General features: G+C 38.8%; 1 protein-coding gene across 1 annotated transcript; it reads right to left on the reverse strand.

Moving 5' to 3' along the window:
• Window positions 1-1,666: 1,666 nt before the first annotated feature.
• On the reverse strand, window positions 1,667-9,969 carry gorab (golgin, rab6-interacting). Its single transcript, XM_086269544.1, has 5 exons — window positions 9,790-9,969; window positions 9,360-9,684; window positions 6,870-6,971; window positions 6,545-6,685; window positions 1,667-3,585 (listed from the first exon to the last, which is right to left on the reverse strand). Exons 1-5 carry the CDS (start codon window positions 9,842-9,844, stop codon window positions 3,183-3,185), a joined length of 1,026 nt encoding a protein of 341 aa, XP_086125670.1. The 5' UTR covers window positions 9,845-9,969; the 3' UTR covers window positions 1,667-3,182.
• Between the last annotated feature and the right edge of the window lie 15,244 nt (window positions 9,970-25,213).

Here is a 25,213-nt window from a genome sequence, read left to right on the forward strand (position 1 = left end):
CTGTCGAGGGACGGCAGCGCCACATAAATCACACTTTACTTTATAAACCCTCTGCTCTCTGAAGTCCGACTCAGGACCCAACACACACACTCTCTCACACACATACACACATGTATTTCCAATGTACAAGCGATTGCTGTAGATTGAAGCCCCGTTGGATGCCTTAATCTGCGCTGCCTGTATCTTCTCATTTTTCTTTGTCATAATTTAGAACACATTTCCTTTCACAGGGAGTCCCCTTCGGAGTTATCTGGAAGGACTGCAACAATTTTAGACTAAAACTGCAGCAGTGATGAATCGAATGCAGAATAAACAATCTTATTTTTGAGCATATGGGAGAATGTAAAGTCTAATATTGTCAATAAAAATAGAAGAAACGTTAATAAAAGCAGCCGCAGAATAAAATAAAATAGCTGAAAACAAAAGTATTTTTGCCGTGTTAACATACATATTTTTTTTAATCAAATAGTTGCTTTCTAGTGCAAAACTTATTGAATATTAGTTAAAAGATGGAAGGGCAGGAATTAAAAACAGTCATGAGATTCTACAGGGACCGTGTTTGTGTCAGGTGTGCTCAGATTGTCATGTTTCTGTGTGTGACTAAACTAGGGTCATATTTGTGCTGTGATTCCTTCAGTACACAGAGCAAGTGGATATTATAAAGTCATCTAAATCTGACTTGTGCATTGCATGCCAAATGGTTGCATTCATGCTGCTAAAGTTACTGTATATTCTGGTTATTTATGTCATTTTTACTTGTGTGAAATACTCACCCTGGAAAGATCAAACGATCTGACTGAGTGACTACACAAACTACAAATCAGACCGGATGTTTTTTTGCAAGCTTTTGGTATGTGACAGCGTTTCAGACTAACCAACCCTCTCATGTTGCCACAGCTACTCATAGATGGAAGCAGCATTTAATGATGCAGCCGGTCCAAGTTGAGCTACATTTCTAAAGTCTGTAAGAGTCAGTTCAGAATGTTTTACAGATAAAGAGCTGTGACTTAGGACATATTTGAAAACGGCATTTATCTTAGCGATTAACTTTGAAAACACTACTTTAAGGATATTCAAGATTCTACTGCAGACCAAAGTGACATGACAGACATTTTTATGTGTACATAGTGTGAATCAGGGGAGTCATTTATGTGGATTAAAAATGACAATATTTTCCTCCTAAATATAGTATAAAGATCAGTATAGAGGTATGAAGCTGCATAAAATTACAATACTCCTGAAATGCACAATTCAAAATAGCCGAGTTATATAGCCTATATGAGAGTACACTAGATTACATTTTATTTTTAAATGGATGCTCAAAAAAAATGACATAATCTGTTTTAGTTCATTTGGGTAATTGGGAACAGAATCCTAGAGGTTCTACAGGGACAGACGGACGGTGGTCACTCTCCTTCTGTGAACTTAAACCTTCCGACTAATTAAAAAGCTGCTTTTACGGTCTCCCCTTCAGACAGCCAGATGTGACCGGGGAGCTGTAAAATCTCAAAGCAGTATACAAAAACACTGCACTTTGAAAAACTTTGAGAAAGCGATTGGAGACCCAAAGTGGTCACATTGTAAATTCCTTCCCACACAGCAAGCTTCAGTTCTGTAGATAACCTTCTACCAAAAAAGATGAACGCAAAGAAAATACAAATGGATATTTTCAATTTAAAAAAGTTTATTTTAGTAAAATATTACCCTTTTGTACATCTCTAAAATATGATGTTTTAAAATATTTTTTTTACCCCATTTAAATAGCCTTTATGTATTTTCTGAACACACAAATGAATCAGACTTTGGTCATTTTCACTTACATAGATTTACATTTACATTAGATTCTTATACATTTTCTGACACGCTGTCAAAAATGTACGCTAAGAGAAAAGATAAGCTTGGAGTATGCAGAAACACATGCAGCTGAGAGCATACATTAACAGATATCACCTTACCGTGCAAGCCCACTGCTCCTTAGCTGAACTGACAAGAGGGGCTTTGTGAAATACAAGCCCAGCACCAGCAAATAGCGTCATCTACAACACATAAGTCACGACAGTTTGTATTCAGAACAGAAAGGGATTAATGATTAATGCCTCACTCCATATGCATGAAACGCCGGCTTTCTGCAAAGTAAACACAACCAGTCCTTCCACTTTTACAACAAAGACACAACAATCAAAAACACTCATCTTCTGAATTCGACCCATGCTCAGAGATGTGATGGAAAACCATGTTTGGAAGAAGAGGACTTTGCTTTTTAAGCACACACAAACATAAAAGTGCACACCTGAAGATAACAGCTACAAGATACCCTTCGATTTACCCAGCAACTGAACACGACTCTGGCCAGTCTATTGCTTTAAATATTTCACTCAAAGCCAGCGGGGATACAGTACTCGTGTTTCTCAAGCCCGATATATTAATATTCTACAAACTCTTTATTTAACAAAAGGAGGTAAAGTTCTCAATGTTTAAACAATTAAATAGAAGCAGCCTCACAAATAATAATAATAAAAAAAATGTGTGAAACACATAACACCAGAAATCAGACCAGATGTTCTCTGTGAGCTTTCGCTACATGAGTTTTTCAGACTAACCAATCGTGTTAGTAACATACAGCTTTCTATGAGCTGCGACTTTTTAAAACAAAAATACAACCCAAAACATAACGATGCTTCTTCTGTATTAACCAAGGCTGTCAAGGATGCCAACATGGGAAACTTATCAGCTGGAGAATCATGTTGTAAGTGTTTTTCGCTTTGTATTGTGTCTTTTTTCTCCCTCCCCTTCGTCGATCTGGAAACGATGCTTTGCTAGCGATCCGTCTGTCTTGTCAGTGTAAAGTTGTAATTTAAAAAAATAAAATAAGTATTGATTTTAAACAGGCATACTATGCTGTGGGGAATAATTTTCTGTCATAGTTACAGTACAAAGTTATTTGATGCAAATGCCATGTTTAACTAGATGATAACAATGACGTGACTCGTGTGCTCTGGCCTCAACAGTCATTACATTTTAGACTGAGGTGTGGCAGTGATCGCCACAATCTCATCAGCTGTTCTGCCCACATGTGATGGTCAACACCTTGATACAGACACTTGATACAACATCTTTGTACAATTTGTCACCCATCAGTATATAACAGATATTTATAGAGCACATAACATATTAAGATTGCCTCACGACACAGCCACAGATTCACTCTGAAGACAGTTTTCTAGTGTTTTACAGTCTTGCTCAGAATCTCCAGTCTCTTCCTTCACAGTCTCTTTCTCTTTAGGTCCACAATTTTTAGTTGATTCCACCTTTACCTCCTGACTCTCCACAGAGCCATTTTCCTTTTCCACGTCTTTCTGCACCTCTAAGTTTCTCCTCTCCTCTTCCTTTTGCCTCTCCAGCTCCTCTTCAGAAGCCTGAAGCTGTAGCTGCTGCATCAGTTCCTCCAGCTTGTGGGCTTTGCGCAGCTCATTTTGCTGGATGATGGCACAGAGATGCTCCGTCAGCTGTTCCTTCACCTCAGTTTTCTTGTGAAGGTCCAGCTTGGCTATCACGTATTCAGCTTCTGCCCTCTCATAACGCTTTCTGTGGAGAAATAAGAGAAGAAAATGACTAAGAAACATGAAGAGGATCAAAACAGTACACTCAGAAATGACATGCTGTTTTTGAGCTCAATTTCCCCTCACGAATAAGTAACTGTTTTATTTTATTTAGAATATGTGCTGAAAAAGATCCAAGTATGTTCATTTATATTTCATAAGTGCTATGACCAAATATCCTTGGTCATATGACCAATGTGTTAGGAAATGTGCTCATTTGTTATTTCTGCTTTTTGTCAAACTTTAACCACTTAGGAACACAAATGGAGTTCACAACATTTTTCAAGAAAAACAATCCTGAGAATTTATATAAGAATAAACAAAACTCAAACTTAAATTAATAATGATTCAACAAATAAACACATTCTGGTTCCAGGAAGTCAAAGACTTGTATATAGTAGTAAAAGTAGTAATTTCTTAACAATTCATCTAAAACAGTTTCTATTGTTAATAGTGACATTAAATAATGGACTCAAGTAAATAAAGTTAACGCAGTAACTAATAACTTCAATTCTTACTGAACTCTACATTTAGTGAGTAAATATCAAAAGCCTGCTTAAGTTTCTCCATTTTGCTCCATTTTGGGAACAGAGCTTACGTTCTCTGCTCTCTGTGTCACAGCACACAGCATTAGTTATTTTCCTCTCTCACATTTCGTGAAGACCGTCTTCCATTCTGCCTTATCCTAACCATCTAACTGTACCAATACACGCTAGTCAGTCGGAGGCACAGTGAGGGCATGTCTTCACAGAATGCAATCATTGATACTGGGACTGACAAATACTGGAGACCAGAGTTCATGGACGGTGAAAAGATGATGATTTGTTTGATGATGAAGTTTGTTAAAATTAATGTTTAGAAACTACACACACACACACTTTACTTATTCGGCAACTAACAAAAAGGTCAGTTCAGCAGTGCTTGCATATACTTTAGGTTTTTTTTTTTTAATTTTCTTTCATTTGGTGCTTATTATGTCTGGAACACCGTGCACTTCAATGAATGCAAAAAAATGACATGCAGAGTTGGTGACTGAACTAAAACCGACTGTACTGGCAGTGTCTCGTAACCCGCTGAGAGCAGATGCTTATTCTCTCAGAATGTCTGAATGCAGAAATATTGTTTTAATTGCAAAGGACAGAAGACCACATGGTGTTTGGAAACACTGTGGTAACAAACCAGATGATGGCAAACATTTCCAAAAATCAAATTTCACCTCTAGCTATTATGTTGCATCTCAGCAACATCTTAACAACTGACTAAATCAGCATAATCATAACAGAATCCAGTGTACCGAGTGTGTGAAGGTCGGGTTTGTCTTTTCATTATACAAACACCTGTAATGATACAGGGCTAATGTCACTACATGACAGGCTGCAGCTTCATGAACTAGGTCAAATACAGAGTTACCATATCACAGGACAGAAGACTGTTTACACTGGGAAAGTAAAACACCATAATACAAGATACAGGTTTAACTTCCTGTATTTCATGATAAATGACTCATGATTTTAGCTGTTCTGTCCTCTGCATGGTGCATATATTGTGAAAGGTTACACGAGTACTGTAGGGGGCAGTGTTTCTATGGTTTCAAAGCACAGCCTGTACTAGCAAGAATTTATACTTTTGAAAATAAAAGCAATAAAAAGCAACACACCCCTTAGGAGTTACTGTTCAACAAATTGAATGACAGCAGAAACTGTTTTCGGAGAGGCTCCAGGAAGAACATCAACGTGACGCTAAGGCTCCAATGGCTGTTTCACACAGCATTTATCTCCACTCTCATCACTGTGTCATATATAGATCTGACTCAGGGCAAAGAATAAATGAAATGGTAAATGGCCTATATTTATATAGCGCTTTACTAGTCCCTAAGGACCCCAAAGCGCTTTACACAACCAGTCATTCACACATTCACACACTGGTGATGGCAAGCTACATTGTAGCCACAGCCACCCTGGGGCGCACTGACAGAGGCGAGGCTGCCAGACACTGGCGCCACCGGGCCCTCTGACCACCACCAGTAGGCAATGGGTAAAGTGTCTTGCCCAAGGACACAACGACCGAGACTGTCTGAGCCGGGGCTCGAACCTGCAACCTTCCGATTACAAGACAAACTGCCAACTCTTGAGCCACGATCGCCCCATATGAAGTGTTGACATTAAAAACAACCTTTGATGGTCTACAACAATCTGAAATATAACCACAATCTATAATGGCACTGATATCCATACTGTATCTAAAAGAAAAACAAAGTCACTGTAACATCACCCACCGATTCAGACTCTGCATTTTGAATCATCAACACTTGTATTATGGCTGTTTCCATGATGATTTTTCTGAAAGCCAGGACTGCCTGTATTTAGATCAGATGGTGGACTGCTAAACAAAGCTTCGAGGGATAACACTAGCAAGTTTATTTAGCAGTCTGCCTTTTTAAACTGTGCAGATTCACTACAGAGGTTCACATACACAGTACTGCTAATCAGCACGATGTAGAAGACTAATAAAAATCATTAAAAATTCACTCAGGAAAAACTAGCACAAAATTCTTGGATGGTCTGTAGCGCAGAGTTACTGTCAGGTGATAAGCAGTTGAACAAAAACAGCTGAATGGAGGAACTGCAGTTTTGGCATTTCCATGTTTATTTTCAGCCACTTGCATTGGGATCAAGGAAATTTGTCAATATTCATCCCTAGTGGAGAGTGACACTTCAACTGGTCAACTGACATGCATGTGTGGATGCATTCTAATGCCTAAGGTGTGACCTAACTAATGTGATTGCATCACAGGTACCAGGTGTGAATTGGGCATAAGTGTACTGGTGGGCCATGAAGTCATTAAAAACACATCTGTGCTTTTAATATTGTGACAAATTCACATCAGCTGTGGAAAAGGGTTTACTGACACTTTCTTTTATATTTTTTCCTGATGTTAAGGCTACCTTGCAGCTGAGTAGTCCCAACTGGCTTGCTCTATCTTTCCTCTCAGGATGCCAATGTCACAAGACACCATGTCGTCGAGGGCTTGCAGCTCTTTCTGGATTCTCTTTAGCTTTACAGTCTCTTCCTGAGTCTGTTTGGATCTGTGGAAAATAATAAACCATTCACAAATATTGTTTTTTTGCCTTGACCTTAATCGTTGCAGTTTTGAGGCACATTTATATTCATCATGTTGACTTGATACTCTAGTGATATTTAAAGGGGGCCTCTTTTGAGCCTCTGTGTTCATAACAACGATCAAAAGAATGAAACTATATATACACTTACTTCTCAGCGATAGTTTTTGCCAGCAGAGCTTTCTTGCGTTTGTTCCTCTCTTCGATGATTTTTTGCTCTTGCTGAAGTTGCTCCAGACGCGTCTTTTCCCGTCTGCCATCACACAAAATGAGAATTTAAACAAATGCATTTGCAATTTCATCTCAGAAAGACCAAACAAAAAACATCAGGATTATGAAAGGAGCAGTGTCTTTCAAAATCGTTCTAATTTACAAACACAACAGCACCCTATGGTATGGGTTTGGCAAATTATTATTATTAAGATTTTGATCATTGTGTGTTGATATTCTGATTCCGTTTTTTCCAAGTATCTGGTGCAGATCAGAATCTGAATCAGAGAAACCTTATTCATCCAAGAGAGAAACTGAGTAAGATGTGGACAGTGCTGAGGTAGTATGCATGAATTTAATGAAATGTGAGCCACATGTGTACAAGACCGACAGTACTGTCATTTATACATCACTCAAATCACATGCATCATATAATATGCTTGCTTTGACAGCCAAAGATAACCAAAAGAATCATGCATCATTCTTGTGGATATCACTTTGATCCACATCACCCACCAACCAAGGCTCCACACCCTCCACGAGAACAACAGTCCCTAGCAAAATCGTCCTGCTTCTGCAAGAAAGTTCAACACTTGCAGTGCAAAAAACACTCCTCAGGAAGCGTTAAAGGAGCAGGACAAAGAACCCAGAGTTTTTACAGGTCTCCCAAACTACACACATCTAAATCTGTTCCAAATCTGAAACAAGTCTGTTCCATAGAGGCCATATTTTGGAAACCCACAGGAACCAAAGGATCCACAGCCACTGTTACAATGACAGGATACCCTGACAAGTCCTGTGTCCTGGAAGCATGGAAATCAATAATTTCCAATGATTTGTCTATACAGAAGCACAGGCGTTTATTTTCCACAACCATCACTTTTATGTTTGACTAGAACATTAACTAAACATTGATACAGCACTGATGAGTGCTAATTATCCAGCCGCAAAGTTGGGGCAGAGAGGAGCCATCTACTGTGGTAAGTTAAAGTTTTGTTTCTCACCCAGATAGACTGCAGATACACGCAAAACCACAACACACATTAATGATACAAATCACTGCTAGAAACCAAATATACAGAATTACAGTTAGGTCCATAATTTATTGGACAAAGTGAGATTTAAAAAAAAAAAAAAATCAGTTTTCTCTTTGTACAACACCACAGTGGATTTTGGATCAAACAATCTGCATGTGACCAAAGCGCAGATCTTCAATTTATTTTAATGGATTTAAGAGAAGGATAATTTCAGCTACTAATCTTTTTGGAACATTTTCTGCAGGACTGTCTCTGAAACCCAATGACATATATAATGATTGCTGTGAAATTTTAGCTTTATATATGAAAAACTTTCCTAGACTTTTATTTTTAAAGACGTATTAACTAGAGTCCGTTGATATGATTTCAAATCAATGTCACGATTGAATGTCAACATTCAACAATGTCAACATTTCCTGGCCGGAGGAGTTACGTGATAACCCATTCAGCACTACATTATTAAGGGGGCATTGCATACTTCTAACAAAGTCAAGAACACTCCCAAGGAGGTGGGTATTATTATCAACGTCTAAAATCAAGAGGTACTTTTATGTGGGGAAATGCAAAGGTTTACTACTACTAATTACATTCAAGAACAAGAAGACCAGAGTAGACTTTACCAAAAAAACATCTGAAAGAGCCTGCTGAAAATTAATTCTTTGGCTAAATAAAATCAGCATGAATTTGTATCAGAAAGACAACCAGATAAAAATATGCAGAAAGACTGTTTCCAATTATTAAAAATTATCCTTATATTTAAAATTAAATTTGTCCAAATGCTTTTGAGCTTTTGAATATGGGGGACTACCCATACGGAAAAGAAATAGTAAAAACTTATATGTGATTTACTCATGAAAGTGGCCACTTTCGCATTACTTTCATACATTGTTTTAGTAAGTATCCAAAACATAGAAGTTTCATTATATAATTTTTCAAGGGATCTTATATCTGTTTTCACACTTATATGCTTTTTATACAAGTTTCACACAAGACAGATACAAAGTTTATAAGATTTATATATATCTTTTCCATATGGGTATGCATAAAAATGGGTATGGTTTCTAAACAGTTGATGATAAATTTTTCTAAAAATGTTATTAATCAAAGCTGAAAGTCTGCGCTTCAATCACGTCTTGATTGTTTTAAAATCCTTTGTGGTAAAACTGCAAAAAATGTGTTTCCGTCCAACAAATTTTGGATCTATTTGTATATTTTGATTCACTGTGATACAGTCTCAAAGAAGAGCACAGAATGTCCCAGCATGTGCATGAAAACACACAATTATGTTTACATACTTGGGCATGTTTGCTACCCTGGTATTACACCTACTATGTAAATATTGGTCAGTTTACCTGTCATCTTTACAGTGCACGTGAGAACAAAATCATACTAACAATTCAATCTCTTGCTTATCCAGCTCTTTAACCACTGGGGTTTCTTCTTCTGTAGTCGGTTGGTCGTTTTCATTGTGCTTCATTATAGCGGGCTTCTGCTGCACCTCTTGTTTGACAGTGGGTGTTGTCGCCGGGGCTGTGGGTTTAGGCTCTTCCCTCGGGGACGGTTTGGTGAGTTGTTGTTCGCGTGAAAGAACCAGTGACTCGGCTCCTACGTTTTTCTGGGCTGCTGACTGCAGGGCTCTTTCTCGCTGCAACTGCTGCCGACTCCGGTTACCTGAAGCTGGTTTTCGACCCCGAACTGGAGGTGCAGATACAGTAGAGTCTGAAAAGTACACGTGACCATGGTTACTACTAAAAAAAAAGAAGTAGGAATAAAATATCAGAATGAAGTGCTGAGTGTTCCGACTCTCAAGAAAGGTTAGCTTACCCTTTTGCTGTATCCTGCGCAGCTCCTCGTCTGAAAAACCGGCCCAACCGCTCATTTTGCAACTCGCCTAACGAGACACATGTAGGAAATACTCAAATTACTTAAGACTACAAAGTTTTTAATTCAGAGTAAAGTTCAACGAAGGTGTAAACGCCACCGCCATCTTTGTTTATTAATGCCACGTCAAGGACCCCAAAAAGACCCACGAAATTGAAGTCCTACATATCGCCTGCATTAAAACAACGAAGAAGAAAGAACTAACTTGAAATCTAATTGAGATCATCAACAAGAATAATATCAGTATATTCTTTAGATAATTATACGTTGATGAGCTTAAAATGTGCTTCGAGTTATTTTATTTATCTTCGCAACTTAATATCATTTGTATAAAAAAGATAAAAGGCAACGTTCTGAACACCTGATCAACAGACTGAAAATGTTCTTGAGCTCTGTGCTTGTGGCTTGATAGTCATTAAGTGTTGTTGATCAATTAATTGATTTTTTACACACACACACGTCCTAGGATGCATTATTTATCACAAAACAAAACAAAAGAAAACTGAGAGCTAGTGGAAACTTGTAGGACTTTATACAACAATTTGATTACTTCCTAAAATTAAAGAATGCACTTGCAAGTTCAATGAATGGGAATACTATGGAAGGCAACTGAAGTGGATGATTAAGGTTCCCTTTCTCTTCTCTGGGGAAAAAACTCTCCTGAAAATATCTCACCAAATGAGGAACACTTTCATTGAAGTATCTACAGCCATGACATGCATTTATTAATTCAAAAACAGAGTTTACGTCAGCAAGATGAACAAGGCTACAGGGCTATACTCTCTTAATAACATTTTAAAATTCACACAGCAGTGGGGAATACATTTCAGTACAGTAGGCATCTTTCAGAAAGTAAACTAAATGTAAGGATATTAAGGATTATATTAAGGATGTTTAATTCCCCCATTGTTACTCTCTTCAATACCATGTGCCGACACAGAAGTCAGTTATCTCATTAGTAGTGCTACATCCTCACTGCATACGACCCTCGATACTGTGGCTCCACTGAAAATAAAGCTTCAAATTAAAAGCACTTGACTCCCATGCATGACTCTCAAACGTGCGCCTTAAACCAGACAAACAGTAAGTTAGAGAGGAAATGGCATCTCACTAAATTAGAAGATCTTTATTTAGCCCGCAAAAAGAGTTTGTTGCTCCATAAACAAAGGAAAAATAACAATAACAACAAAGGCTTTCCTAAAGTTGGGACATCTTACTTGTATCACTGATTCAAGAAAAGAAGAACAACCCCATGTTTTTCTTCGGTACTATAGCCCGGGTAACAAAGAGTTAGCACTCTTTTGAACTTTCCTCTCACAGTAACTAGTTGTGACTTAATACATTTCTTCAAGAAAAAATGTAACAATTAGAGAAAAAACAATCATACTCACACTCAAAGAAGTCCTACCATTAATTAACACTTTGATCTTAAATATTAGTCTTTCTATTAATGGCCTACATACCACATGTCTGCAAGGTGGCAGTAATTAAACCAGGTTCAGTCAGGACAAGCGTCAAATCTAAAAATAGTCATGAATGAAACAGTTCCGAAGTAAAGCGATCTCTCTCCTTTTATCTCAGACAGCGCTGCAATAAAGCTAATCCCCTCTCAGTTAATATGTGCATCCATCGTTTACACGTCGCTGAAAGCTGTGCTTAATTCAGTCTTATAGAAAAATGTCTCTGTCACTGAGGGTGTAGCCAGGTACAGCTCACAATGACTGGGGGCTAGCGGAGAGGCCAGGAGATTCTTTCTTGTACTTTGTGCATGTGGGTTGTGGATAAACCCCAGGTCTTTGGCAGTAATCTGATGGGAAACCAGACTGCGTGGCAAACTCCCCCATAGCAAAATTGGTATGGCCCGGATCTGGCCCACACAATGTGCTTACACATGGCCTACATACCGCAAAGAATGACGGCCTTTTGGTGACCCAGATCTGGTTTGCCAGAGGTGGCCCATACATGGGCCAGCACAAAGCCAGTTGGAGACACACTGTGCTGGCCTATGTGTGGATTACCTCTGGCAAACCAGATCTGGGCCACCAAAGGGCCGTCATTCTTTGCAATATGTGGGCCATGAGTAAGTTGTGTGCAGCCATGGGCCAGTTTCAGACACACTGCTGGCCCTGTGCTGGCAGAACAGTTTCAGCTCTGGCCCCAGATGTCAGCCTAAAGTGTACCTTAATCAAGCCATGTAATAACAACATGTGCCAGAACATAATAGTGCAAAAGTAAGATGACAAAACTCAGACAGTGAATCTCACACAGCACTTTTCTACTCTCGCAGATCACTCAAAGCACTCTATACAACATTCACCCACTTTCTCTAAACTGAGTGCTTCCTAACTACATTCATACACATTCAGGCAGAGTGGAGGAGCCAGGGATTGAACCACTAACCCTCTGATCAGTAGGTGACCTGCTCTACCTCCTGAGCTAGAGTGTACACTCACAAACCTGTCAAACCTGTCAAACCTGCGTTTGAAACATTGGCTACCATAGCAGTATATTACTGCAAAATGGCATTTGGGTTTTCTAACTAAAATAGGTAAATAGTAACATAAATATTGCCATCATTGCCACACCTGGCCCACATCTGTTGACATACACTCAGCCATGACACCAGTCAGTCAGAAGTGCCAGCTTGATGCCAGATCCAGGCCAGACCTGTTTTCTATGAGCCTGGGCCACATAAACCAAACCATAATCAGGCCAGATGTGGCATGCCATCACAAAAACAGAGCTATCTACGCCAGGGCTGGCCCATATCTGGATAACATAGCAGTTACCATGCCAGAAGTCAGCCAGCAGTGCCAGCTTGACACCAGATCCGGGCTAGACCTGTCTGCTATGTGAGCTGCTGCTCGCTCAGCTTTTACTGTTCTGAGATCAGCTATGGTCTGCGCCTCATATGGAGACACAGCTAGCATTAACAAGTAAACAAGCTTCAGTATTTAAGCATCTTAACAGATGAGTGTCCTCTTGCTACCCACATTGGCCACCATGAGTGAGGAGAGGAGATGTTTTTAACAACTGCTTTATTAGATCAGCAAGGAAAAGTCTGATAATGTTGGAGAGTGGACGCTAGCGCCAACTATATATTATTAAAGTAACTTTATATTCAAGTAAATGAGCTCAACTCTAAACATATGCAGTAATAATGTTAATCTATTTAACAATGATAGGGAAAAATTTTATGCAAAATATATTTTGTAACTTTTTGTAATGCAGTTTGCCTTTCTGTAAGTCACCAGATCGCAGTAAACTAAACCGTTACTTAAAAAGACATCACTTCACCCAGCTATTTGGGTTTCACTTACCACCCCTTGTCTGCAATATTCCTGTGTAATACTCAGTACAATGTTTATCAATGCTGCCAAATGTAACAATATATCTAGTACAAAACACCACAGCTGCAACATGGCACAATATTCAATAACACCCACATTCCACGACTTCTGCTACCCACCAACAAGTGTAATATCCTTCTTTTGTAAAGTGCAATATCTTTTTTTTTTAGCAGAACTGTATTTATGTATGTTTATACTTTTATTTTTGCTATCTTATTATATTTGCTATTTTATTGTATCTAATTTCGTGGATGAATGATGAGCGTAACCAAGTAAAAATGTATGTATGGTAGTCTGCTGAAACGTAAGCTTTCCTCCAGTTTTACTGTACAATACCCAAGTACCACGACAGTTTAGGAATCTTTATCTTATGTTTATCTTTAGTTATAGGCCAATCTCGAACCTCCCTTTTAATCTCAAACATTCTCTAAGAGCACTTCTCTCTCACACTGCGGGCTTACTTATAAGTAGAATGGGAGGCAGAGCCTCCAGTTTTCAGGCCCTCTTCTGTGGAACCAGATCCAAGTTTGTACTTGAGAGACAGATACGCTTTCTACTTTTAAAATTAGGCTTAAAACTTTCCTTTGTTTCTAAAGAATATGGTTAGGTCTAGATCAGTTGATCTTGAATCCTCCCTTGGTTACACTGCAATAGGCTTAGGCTGTTGCGTTGATGAGTATTTCTTCTTCACTCACCTTTTTCAGTCACTGGTTTTATACATCACTCTGAATTTAGTCATTAATTATTATTAATCCCTCTTCAACAGTGTGTCTCTTATTCTGTCTCCCCCCCCCATCACTTCCAACCAGTCATGGCAGATGGCTGCCCCTCTCTGAGACTGATTCTTCCCATTAAAGTATTTCCTTCTTGCTGTCGCTAAAGTGCTTGCTCAGAGTGGGTCGTTTGATAGTTGGTGTTTCTCTCTATCATTGCGGGGCCTTTGCTTTCAGTTTGAAGAGCCTTGAGGCAACTGTTGTGATTTGGCACTATATAAATAAAAATGAACTGAATCGAATTGAATTGAATATAAGGAGTGAGTCATGGTGAAGGTGAATGCAGTGGTCTGTTGACTGCAGGCAGGGCAAGAAAAGAATTTCAGAACTGCCCTTAAAAGACCTGGATCCACATTTTTGGTTTTAATTGCTTTACTGTACTCATTATGATCTGAATTTAACATAGTGCAGGGTTTTCCGTTTAGCCAGTGTAAAGGCATAGTTTTTTCCTTGTCATTGGTGAGGAGAAGAATGGTGTAAAAACAATGACCCCTGCCTGGCAACTAATAAAAACTGGCATTCACATCATTTTTTTCATCTGGGCGCCAATTATGTGCAAGTGAAAAGACGAAACACCTCAGGAGGGCATAAATCGCTGGCAGAGTTGAGACAGAGCTGGGTATGGAGGCCAGATGGCAAGGAGAGAATAACTTTGTGTTGGGCTGAGGATGAGATAGCCTTGGATAGCTGATTAGGAAGGAAGGACCAGATGGCTCATTACTGAGATGACCTGTAGAGGCAGTTTAAGGTTAGAGGTGGAGGAAGCATCTAAATACCTCATATGAATGGATAGTAGTGATAAAAGAGAATGGCAAATTGAGTTACCAGAATGACTTCACTCAGTTCAGAAGTTCACCATTTCAGATCTGTCATCCACGTGTGTCAAGGTTTTCCCAGAATCTGAGAAAGTTCTTCCAGTCTATGACACAGCAAGAGGACATTAATCTGAAGTTAGTTTATACATGACTAATTAAAGACAATTTATTTTCTGAGGGGAAAACAAGGCAATGAATTCTGCAAAACCTTCAAACTTGGCTACTTGCTGTAGTTGTTCCTCTAATTAATCAAAACAACAACCCATGAAATGCATTTCTTCAACTTTTTTTTCATCGTACATTTTTCAAAGAAAACTGCAACTCTGGTTAAAAAAAACAAACATTTCTACAATCAAAACTTAAAAGTACATTTGTGTGTGCACTGGAAGTAAAAGCCAATTTTAGTAAATTATAATTTCTTTCATGGCCAACACACAGTTATGTGTATTATGTGCAGTGCGTACATTTGGGGGAATTGTAATTTACAGGTTACATTTAGAAGAAACCCTGATCTTATATGTAAATGAGCCAATTCTGAACAATACTCCAGCTTTGCCACCTGTTGTGTTCTTTATAATATGTTTGGCATTGGACAATGACATTTCTTTATTATTTTATATCTCCAACACCGTAACAATGGATTTTGAATGAAATACTTAATATGTGTGACTGATGTGCAAATCTACAACTTTAATTCCCTGGGTTCAACATAAGCGTTGCCTTAACTTGTGTTAGGAATTACAGGGAATTCTTTAATATAGTCTCCTTTTTTGAGACGTTTAAAAGTAATTGAGCAATTGAGTGACATGCTGTTTCATGGCCAGGTGAGGCCTGTCTTCTCGTTATTTCATTACAAATTAGAGATCTGGAGTTGATTCCATTTTTTGTATAAATAAGAGCTTAAGGAGAGCTGGTCACTTCTTCAAGCACTCTCTGAATACTAATCCCAATCACTTACCCTTCTGCTCATCCTCTGACAGCTCCTTTCTCATTAGACACAGAGACCCATGGACCTCCTCTCCCCCCTCTGGACAGAGGAGAAAATTGATGATGATTCTACGCGCCCGTGATTGGCAGCGGCCATAGAATCGAATTTCCCAGAGGAACCCACCCGAGGGATTAATAAAGTTCTATCTAGAAAGGAAAACAGTCAAATAGTCTTTTTTTATATAAAATTTTTTTATATAAAAATGTATATAAAAATTATTGGCCTATCACCATAAAATAAAGTCTTCTTCACAAGGTACTTATGAACACGTTTATTTCCCTCATTAGCTTTATTTCATTCTTGGCAACAAAGGCAGGGGGAGGTAGGGTCAGTCTCTGATCCTGCCTCTCCCCTCTTTATTTCATAATATGGTTTGGTACAGTCTGTACCGTACAGACTGGGGGGTGGCTTTGTTAAAAGTAAAGTCTATAGTTAAAAAAAGAAGAAGAAAAGAAAAGAGAGACAGGTAAAACTGTCTAATTGTTTTTGTTTTTTTTAGAAATCATTTTTTAATAATGCATTTTAACCCACATAAACAGAGCATAGTTTTTGAAGAAGTGCATATTGCTCTGCATATATTTTACACACTGTATTTGATGTAAGGTGATGTAACAAAAAAAATCTAATAATATTTTCATTAAAAATATTAAAATGCAAAAAATGTCTTGAATTCAAAAACTCTGTGTGTAAGCAAAATATTCATCAGTGTCTCCAAAGTGTTATATTTTTAGGGTTGGCATGGTTTGCAATATTAAGGTTGGCCCCAAAGTGATATTTTTTTCATGGGGCCCCAAATCCCTGGTGGCACCCCTGTCTCTAGATCTCCCCCCTGGAAAATTACAAGTAAATTCTCCTGGCTAAATTGTCTGTCTCTGGACAATCTCCAAGTGTCAATTGTTCAAAAGATCATCTAGGACTAAGTCTTTCCTGTCTTCCCTGTAGCCCACGCTTCCTCTAAAATCTGAGTGATTTCCAACAACCCCTCTTCTCCCTCATCATCTCATACAACCCTCTGAGCATGTAAATAAAGGACTTAAAGCAAAAATAATTCTCCGTGGTCCTTGTTTGGGTTCCAGGCTTGAGTGCATTTTTTACCACTGGTTAAGCCAGTTTATGACATCTTAATGTAGGGCTATCAATGCCAGTGTCTACAATTAAAGGAAACTCAAAGGGTTTACGCTCAAAAACAAGAATACCAGATTAGACTGTGTGAGAAGATAGCCTGTCCAATTCTGGAAACAGAAAATCTTTGGATAGACAAAACCAATATGACCTTGTACCAGAATATGTACAGGAAGAGAAAAATATGAAGACTGAGCGAAGACGTGCATGGTCTGAAGCATACCACATAAGCTGTCAAATATGGTGATGGCTATGTTATAGAATAGTCGTATATAGCTGGCAGTGGAACATGACCACTAGTGTTTATTGATGATGTGATTGCTGTTAGAAGTGACAATATGGGTTCTGAAGTCTACAGTGTTATACTCTGCTTGGATTCAACCAAATGTGAAACTGATGGGACAGAGCTTCACAGTGCAAATGGAATATGACTCGAAACATATTGAAAAAGCAAACCAAGAGTTTCTCAAGGGAAAGGAATAGGATATTTATCAGTGGCCAAGTAAGTCAGCTGATCTTACCTCAATAGAACATGCTTTTCAGTTATTGAGGAGAAAATTGAAGGCAGAGAGACCCCGAAACAAAAAACAATTGAAGACTGCTGCAATAAAGTCCTAGTAGAGCATCTCAAGTGAGGAACTGGATGATGTCCATTGATTCTAGACTTCAGGCAGTCATTCACTGCACAGGATTTTTATGCCAGCATTAAAAACAATCCTTACATTTAAAATTAGTTTGTGCAACTGCTTTTGAGCCTTTGGAAATTGAGGACTATGTATAAAAATTGGTGTAATTCCTAAACTGTTACTGCAATACTTTTGCTAAATCACTTACATTAAAACAGAAAGTGGGAGAGCAGGTAGAGAGTGAGCAGGCCGGTGAGTATTTCAGGTAAATCCTTCTCTTAGGTTTCAGGTATTGTCATACTGGAGATTGAGGCAAGGCTTCTCAGAGAACCAGACAGAAAATCAGAGTTGGAATCGAGACTAAGGAAATCAGTAAGGCAGACGAAACAAGGCAGGCGCCCATAAGCCTGAATTTCAACATCTCATTTGAAAAGAAAAGAAAAGAAAAGAAAAGAAAAAGCAAAAAATAACCTGGCCTGCCCCAACCATGACATTGGGATGCTTTCCTACAATGACATATAATTCTGTTAAAAAAGACTATCATTGAAGGGGTGTCCAAATATTTTTGGCTTCACTCTATACATAGAAGTGTAATTTGTTTTGATTGGAGGGCTGCCCGTGGCAGATAGAGCACCACGGGACACATGCAGTAAGTAATCACCTTTGCTCTGTAATGATGTCCTTAAAATCACACAAGCCGCATTGCTCAGTCAACAGAACAGGAAGTGCAGGTCTGAGTAGAATCAGAGCCTTGAAGAAACTGAGGATGATTAAAGTGTCAGGCTGTTACCATGGTTTTGAGCTGAAAGGTGATAGAACTTCCTTCTAATTGCTGTTATAAAAATGACATCCAGTCCTCACTGATCCCTCAGTCATCTTCCATTTTAAAATGGCTCCTCTCTCCAGCTAGCTGCTGTTCAAAATATATTAACCTAATTTCGAATCGCTGAACTTGTGGTAACATCTGCTGCCAATTTGTTAACCAAACAGCCTGATGTCATGTACACTGATTCCCTTTATCACCTTTTTAGAAAGATTGAAACACAGAATGTAAAACTCGCACAAAGACCATGACATCACCATCATTTCCATGTTTTCCAGACCTCGCATGTTTTACCAATGTCATGGCAAGGATCGGTGACTCTAATTGGTTTTTAAGGTTTCCATCAGATGGTAGTACCTGGTACCAGGTACTTTATTAGTATCTGTTTGGCCGGGTTGACCAACGTGAGGCCATCCGTAAATGTGACTTCAACAGATTGCAGCCAATGATTGGCCAGTCAGTGGTGTCACTCAATGAGTCATGAGAATGACACATTCACAAAAATCAAAACCGCCATTTTTGAAACCTGGCAAAGAGGTAAATGGGTGCACAAGAATTAACACCGTGGTTGATTAATGACTCTGACAAAAACCCATAGACCAAGCGGGAGGTATACCATCGCATTGATGTCCACCATTGTTGTGTTGTGTTTGTATCTCATAAAAATGACATCACTAGACTTTGCTATTATGACACCGTACACATTGAGGTGGTACTCAAGTGTAATGGAAAACGACCAAAACCGAATGGAGTCAAGCCAAGTTGAGCTGAGTGGGCACAAGTGGAAAAGAGGCATATGTGACTATGGATTCCTTCGCTACAAATTACAGAAATTGCTCAGTCACTGTAAGAGACTAAACTCAGCAGCTCTCTGCCTCTACAAAAAATTCTGGTTAGTGTGAGACAGAAGTTGATGTTTGCTTTCTGTGATGAAAACAAAGCACACAGTGTCAGAACAAGACTTCCAGGGAGAAACTTAACCTAATTAACTTTTAACTTTTTTTAGTAAAGTAAAACAGAATGTTAAAAACAATGAAACCTGAAAATCATGCTGCCTGTGGTTCTCATGAGTGATTTTTTGTCTTACCTTTGAACCAGCCAGGATACTACCTGCAGTGTTGGGGAGTAACGGAACACATGTACCAGCATTACATATTTAAAATACAAAATATGAGTAACTGTATTCAGTTACTGTTTAAAAAGGGGGTATTCAGAATACAGTTACTTTGTTGAAATGAATGGATTACATGGCGGTCTTTTCCTGTTTCATATGTTAGGCTATGCCCTCTCTACTTTTGGCAATTCCACACTGGTGGAAACCCAAACACGCATTAAGAGGCTTTAATGCCTGTGTCTCAACCTCGCGTCACTTTTACTTGCGGCCTGCATAACGACGTAAAGAAATATTTTTAAAAATTATTCAACTGTACACTGTGTTCGTGTTTTCCTCCACAACAATAAGCCTTTCAACGCCTCTCTGTGTCTCTCACTAGCAAAGTTGACCCAGACAACAAAGTAAAGCTAGTTTTCGGCTACGAGCCCGACACGGAACCCGACATACCAGCAAAAGGTCCCCTTACGAGTCGCGGACCTGTTTTATATATGCGTGGAAAAGTTTTCTATACGAGATCGCTGCAAAAAGTGCAGCCTTACCTAATGTCCACCCTACTGTTACTCACTTTATATTAAGATTTAAAAATCTAGTTGGTGTTGGTATGGCGAGTAGCCTTCAGTAATAGTAATAAATCACACAGCAATAGTACATTCATGTAGCTGTAAAAAGGATGATAATATATTAAGTAATCCAAAGTATTTAGAATACGTTACTCTCACTGAGCAATGTAACGGAATAAGTTACAAAATACATTTTGGAGCATGTATTCTGTAATCTGTAGTGGAATACCTTTGAAAAGTAACATTCCCAACACTGACTACCTATGCATAATGTCATTGCTGACAGTCTATAGACTGCTTGTTGGGGGACTGCAGGACTACAAAGATGGTCCCAAAAAGGCCCATGTCTTTCTTGAGTTATGTGATTACTGAAACTTACAGGGACTCGAGACACTTGCGGACACAGGTAGGTTATTGACTAAGCAGAAGTGTGTTTTGACTTTGTATTGACCCCAACCAAATCTGACTAAACAGAATCAGAAAGTTTAGGACATTTTAAACAGGCAATCAGATGTGATGACAACTGATTTATCAGACCTCAAGCTTTGCCCAGAAATCCCCATAAAAAGACCTCAATCGAAGTCTTGTAGAGACTCATTATGAGGGAAAATGTGGTCCCGCACATCAGAGCTCAAATAAAGATACAGCTGTCTCCAGCATGGCTTAGAACAATTTGGCCGCCAATTCAGATTCTTAATCAAATTATTTTTAGCTATGGCACATTTAATCCACTGTTGTTTTATTCATTAGCCATTCCACAAATTTATTGTGGCTCTGGCGGCCTTGCTGTCTCTCATCTTAGCTGTTTCCCAACACACACACATCTGGACCTAATCAAGCAAAGGGAAAAGGAGAGAATGTCTGTTAGCAGTTTCTGGCATAGGTATACTTTGTGAATAGTGGTGCCCCATCTCCACATGAGATTCTGGTAGTCCTGCAGTGTATGTGAGCTCTTGCTCTGTTTCCATGCTCTTATTACCTGATTACATTATGACGGGAAGAAAATGAATGGGAGTCATGAGCTAGGTTTGGACTTTTCTGGCAGCGCTGGAGGTAAAGAAACCCTGGTGAGAGCAGAGTATAGAGATTTATAGCACAAAAATGTCAAGGCTCAGCTGAGTTAATCACATTAAATCGAAGTATGTTTTGTGTTTGTGGATATGCAAAGCAATAATGACTCCTTGTTCCAAACAAAAAAGCTGTGATAATTAGACTAATTTATGACCTCTCCTTGTTAACTCTTTTATGTTCTTCATAAACAGATTTGATTATTTCGAAAATGAAATTTTATTAGACTTACTGGTTCAGAGACATAAACAAAACAAATGTGGGTTGAAACAAGAGGTTACACGCTTTAAAGTGAACACAAAAGAGATGGACTGAAAGCATTCCTGTAAATAGACTTTCAGTAAAATATAAGTTTGTTTATGTTTTTGTTTCTCAGACATCTGTTATAATTTAAAAGTATTTCAACTTGTTTAGATTTTTTGTGTACTGAGAATCAACAGGCAGGCTGGAGTAAAAGATTAGGAGACAACAAGACCTAAATCCAAAGAATAAATATTTTAACGTTCATGAACTCTCAACCCCCAACACCAAACCACAACCACGTACTGTAATACACAACAATTCATTCCAAAACCCCCAATCTTAATCTAAAGCCAAGTTTAACCTTGGCTCTTTGGGCAAATGAACAATGGAAAAAAGCACCTTCATTTCCTGGAAATGCCTCCATGTTGAATAACATCTAGCAACATTTGGCAATTTGGGCAATTTGGGCTTCTGGCACCTGTTCAGCAGCGTGGGGTGGAGGGTGGGTTGGCTGCCTGATTCTGCCAGTTCTTTCTGACTTGCCTCTCTGGCTCTCTCTCCTTTCCTCTTCTCTTTTCCTTCATCTGCCCCCATCTATTGCGCTGGTCTGTTTATTGCAGTCCTGGGGTGCCTTGGGGGGTGGGCCGTGGGGCCTGGGTTGTGCTGACGGGTGCCCTGCTTAGCCTTCGGGTCTGTTTACCGTCCCTCGGCTTCTGCGCTGTTCTGGGACATTCACTCTGGATGTCCTTACTATGTCTGCAGGACTGAGATGTGCTGGTTGATTTATACACAGCAAAATCTCCAGTGTTAAATTAACACTGGAGAGTGTCTATATGGGTCCACACCTCTGAGTGTTAAATACAACACTGTTGAGTGTTAAATTAACACTTTTGACAGTGTTATATGTTTAAAAGTAACCTAATCAGTTTTGAAGATTAACAATGGCTAACACTGAGCAGTGCTGATTTTCTAACACTGGAAAATAACTCAAAATGTTAGAAATATTCCAGTGTTAGAAAATCAGCACTGCTCAGTGTTAGCCATTGTTAATCTTCAAAACTGACTAGGTTACTTTTAAACATATAACACTGTCAAAAGTGTTAATTTAACACTCAACAGTGTTGTATTTAACACTCAGAGGTGTGGACCCATATAGACACTCTCCAGTGTTAATTTAACACTGGAGATTTTGCTGTGTACTAGATCTTGTGTGGGTTTCTGACACTGGTGCAGACTTTCATGTATGTTTCTAACACAGCACACTAGTGCTCTTGGCTTCTTGGTCTTCGCTATTGGTTGCCACTAATTTGGGCTTCTGGGCATTGTTATGATGTTTGCATTCTGTTGATTTGGGTGAGCTTGATAGGGGTGGAGATGTTCTTACAGTAGAACTTACCACATTACCTGTTATCTATGCTAGTATGAACGTTTGGTTTCAGGGTCTCATCAGGGTGCACTTTTAGAGGTGTGGTTACTACGGTGGCCCCTAGAGACAAAGCACGTACAAACTCCAAAACACTTACAAAATCCAAAACACGTGCAAAATCCAAAACACATGCAAGCTCCAAAACACTTACAAAATAAAAAACACATGCAAAAGACAAAACACGTACAAAATATAAAAAACATGCAAAATCCAAAACACGTACAAAATCCAAAACACGTGCAAACTCCAAAGCACTTACAAAATCCAAAACACGTGCAAACTCCAAAACACTTACAAAATAAAAAACACATGCAAAAGACAAAACACGTACAAAATACAAAACACATGCAAACTCCAAAACACGTACAAAATACAAAACACATGCAAACTCCAAAACACGTACAAAATACAAAACACATGCAAAATACAAAACACGTACAAAATACAAAACACGTACAATATACAAAACACGTGCAAAATACAAAACACGTGCAAACTCCAAAACACTTACAAAATACAAAACACATGCAAAATACAAAACACGTACAAAATACAAAACACGTGCAAAATACAAAACACGTACAAAATACAAAACACATGCAAACTCCAAAACACGTACAAAATACAAAACACATGCAAACTCCAAAACACGTACAAAATACAAAACACATGCAAAATACAAAACACGTACAAAATACAAAACACGTACAATATACAAAACACGTGCAAAATACAAAACACGTACAATATACAAAACACGTGCAAAATACAAAACACGTGCAAACTCCAAAACACTTACAAAATACAAAACACATGCAAAATACAAAACACGTACAAAATACAAAACACGTGCAAAATACAAAACACGTACAAAATACAAAACGCGTGCAAAATACAAAACACGTACAAAATACAAAACACGTGCAAACTCCAAAACACATGCAAAATACAAAACACGTGCAAAATACAAAACATGCAAAATACAAAACACGTACAAAATACAAAACACGTGCAAAATACAAAACACGTGCAAAATCCAAAACACGTGCAAACCCCAAAACACGCGCAAACTCCAAAACACATGCAAAATCCAAAACACAACGGAAGTGCTCCAGGACGCTAGGGGCAGTGTTGAGCTTTTGTTACCTAGTAACTACACAAGCCAGGAAGTACCAATGACCGGATTTGGGGTCTGCAGCCTTAAAGGCCGCATTTTAAGGCCGATTATGTCACAGCGACACGACAAAGACTGTCCCAATTCAAAGGCTGCTCGAAATGCGGCCCTCAAATGTGTCCTTAATTTCCCTGAATTTTAAGGATGGGTCTGTGTAGCCTTCATGGCCCAACATATCCCAGACTTCATAGCGCGGCGGTGGTTTGGATAATTTTGCCGAAAAAAAACGGCGGAAGCGGAGCGGACGAAGAGTAAACTTCCAGAAGTAAGTACTGAATATTATGTCACTTATTTATGCGCAAATGTTTTTATAATGAAGAACATTAAAACATTACTGTTGGCAACATGTCCGGAAAGTTATGTGACATTAGCGACGTTTGTACTAACTTGGTTTTAAAGCCTTCACTTCAAAATATTCGCCGTTCAATAGCTGACTTTAATCTTACAGAGAATGTGATGATTTTATGCGTAATTAAAGTCAGTCATGTCAGTCAGCTGACGGTTCACTCGTTAAGCTGAAAGAAAGATGCTTTAATCACAGGAGTCACACATGTGTCCACTGTACCATCTGGGAACTCTTCTTGTTTAGCACTCGTAATGACACAAACACTAAATCCTCCTGTTTGTAGCAGTGTATACACCTGAGACTGTCACCTGTCTGTCTGTCCTGCACTCTCTCTCTGTTTCTTTCTCTCTGATTGTGGAATAAAAGTATGAACATGTATTTATAAGTCACACTTGTGTTTGAATCCTGCAGCTTATCACACATTTGATTTCTATGTGTGACACCTGCAAGTGTCCAGAGTGAGAACAGACTGAGGGACCCACTGCATTACATCATCTGTGAGGCTTTGCACCCCTGATGATCCACCAGGACAATCTCAGCAGTATGTGAGGAAGAGGAGGAGGAAGAGCCAGCAGCAGCTGACAGATGGAGAGAATAGACAGACTGTTCCCTGTTTGTGAAGGACTGCTAGAAAAGTTTAAAATAACTAATTGTCTGTCCTGAATCAGTCTTATTAGGTAATGTTCAAATAATTTTATCATTCCAGTGTTTCCAGTGTGGGAGAAAGTACTCAGGGCCTTCAAGTTACACACTATGAAAGGCAGCAACAAGTTTAATGTTCAGAAACCTAAAGTCTGTATCAGCAGCAGAATGGAACTAAAAATAAATGTTTGTTTCAGTTCTATGAAGCTTTGAGTATTTTGGATCAGTAGCACTGCTGTGTTTGTTGCATCATATTGCTGTAATTGTTTATATGCTTTATATATTCTGAGGTAAGTT

This window comes from Aulonocara sp. 'chitande type north' Nkhata Bay, linkage group LG17 (assembly GCF_057382095.1).
Source record: "Aulonocara sp. 'chitande type north' Nkhata Bay isolate Kocher_YH1m ecotype deep benthic linkage group LG17, A_spYH_male_GT1.1, whole genome shotgun sequence".
In the NCBI taxonomy this organism is placed as follows: Eukaryota; Metazoa; Chordata; class Actinopteri; order Cichliformes; family Cichlidae; genus Aulonocara; species Aulonocara sp. 'chitande type north' Nkhata Bay.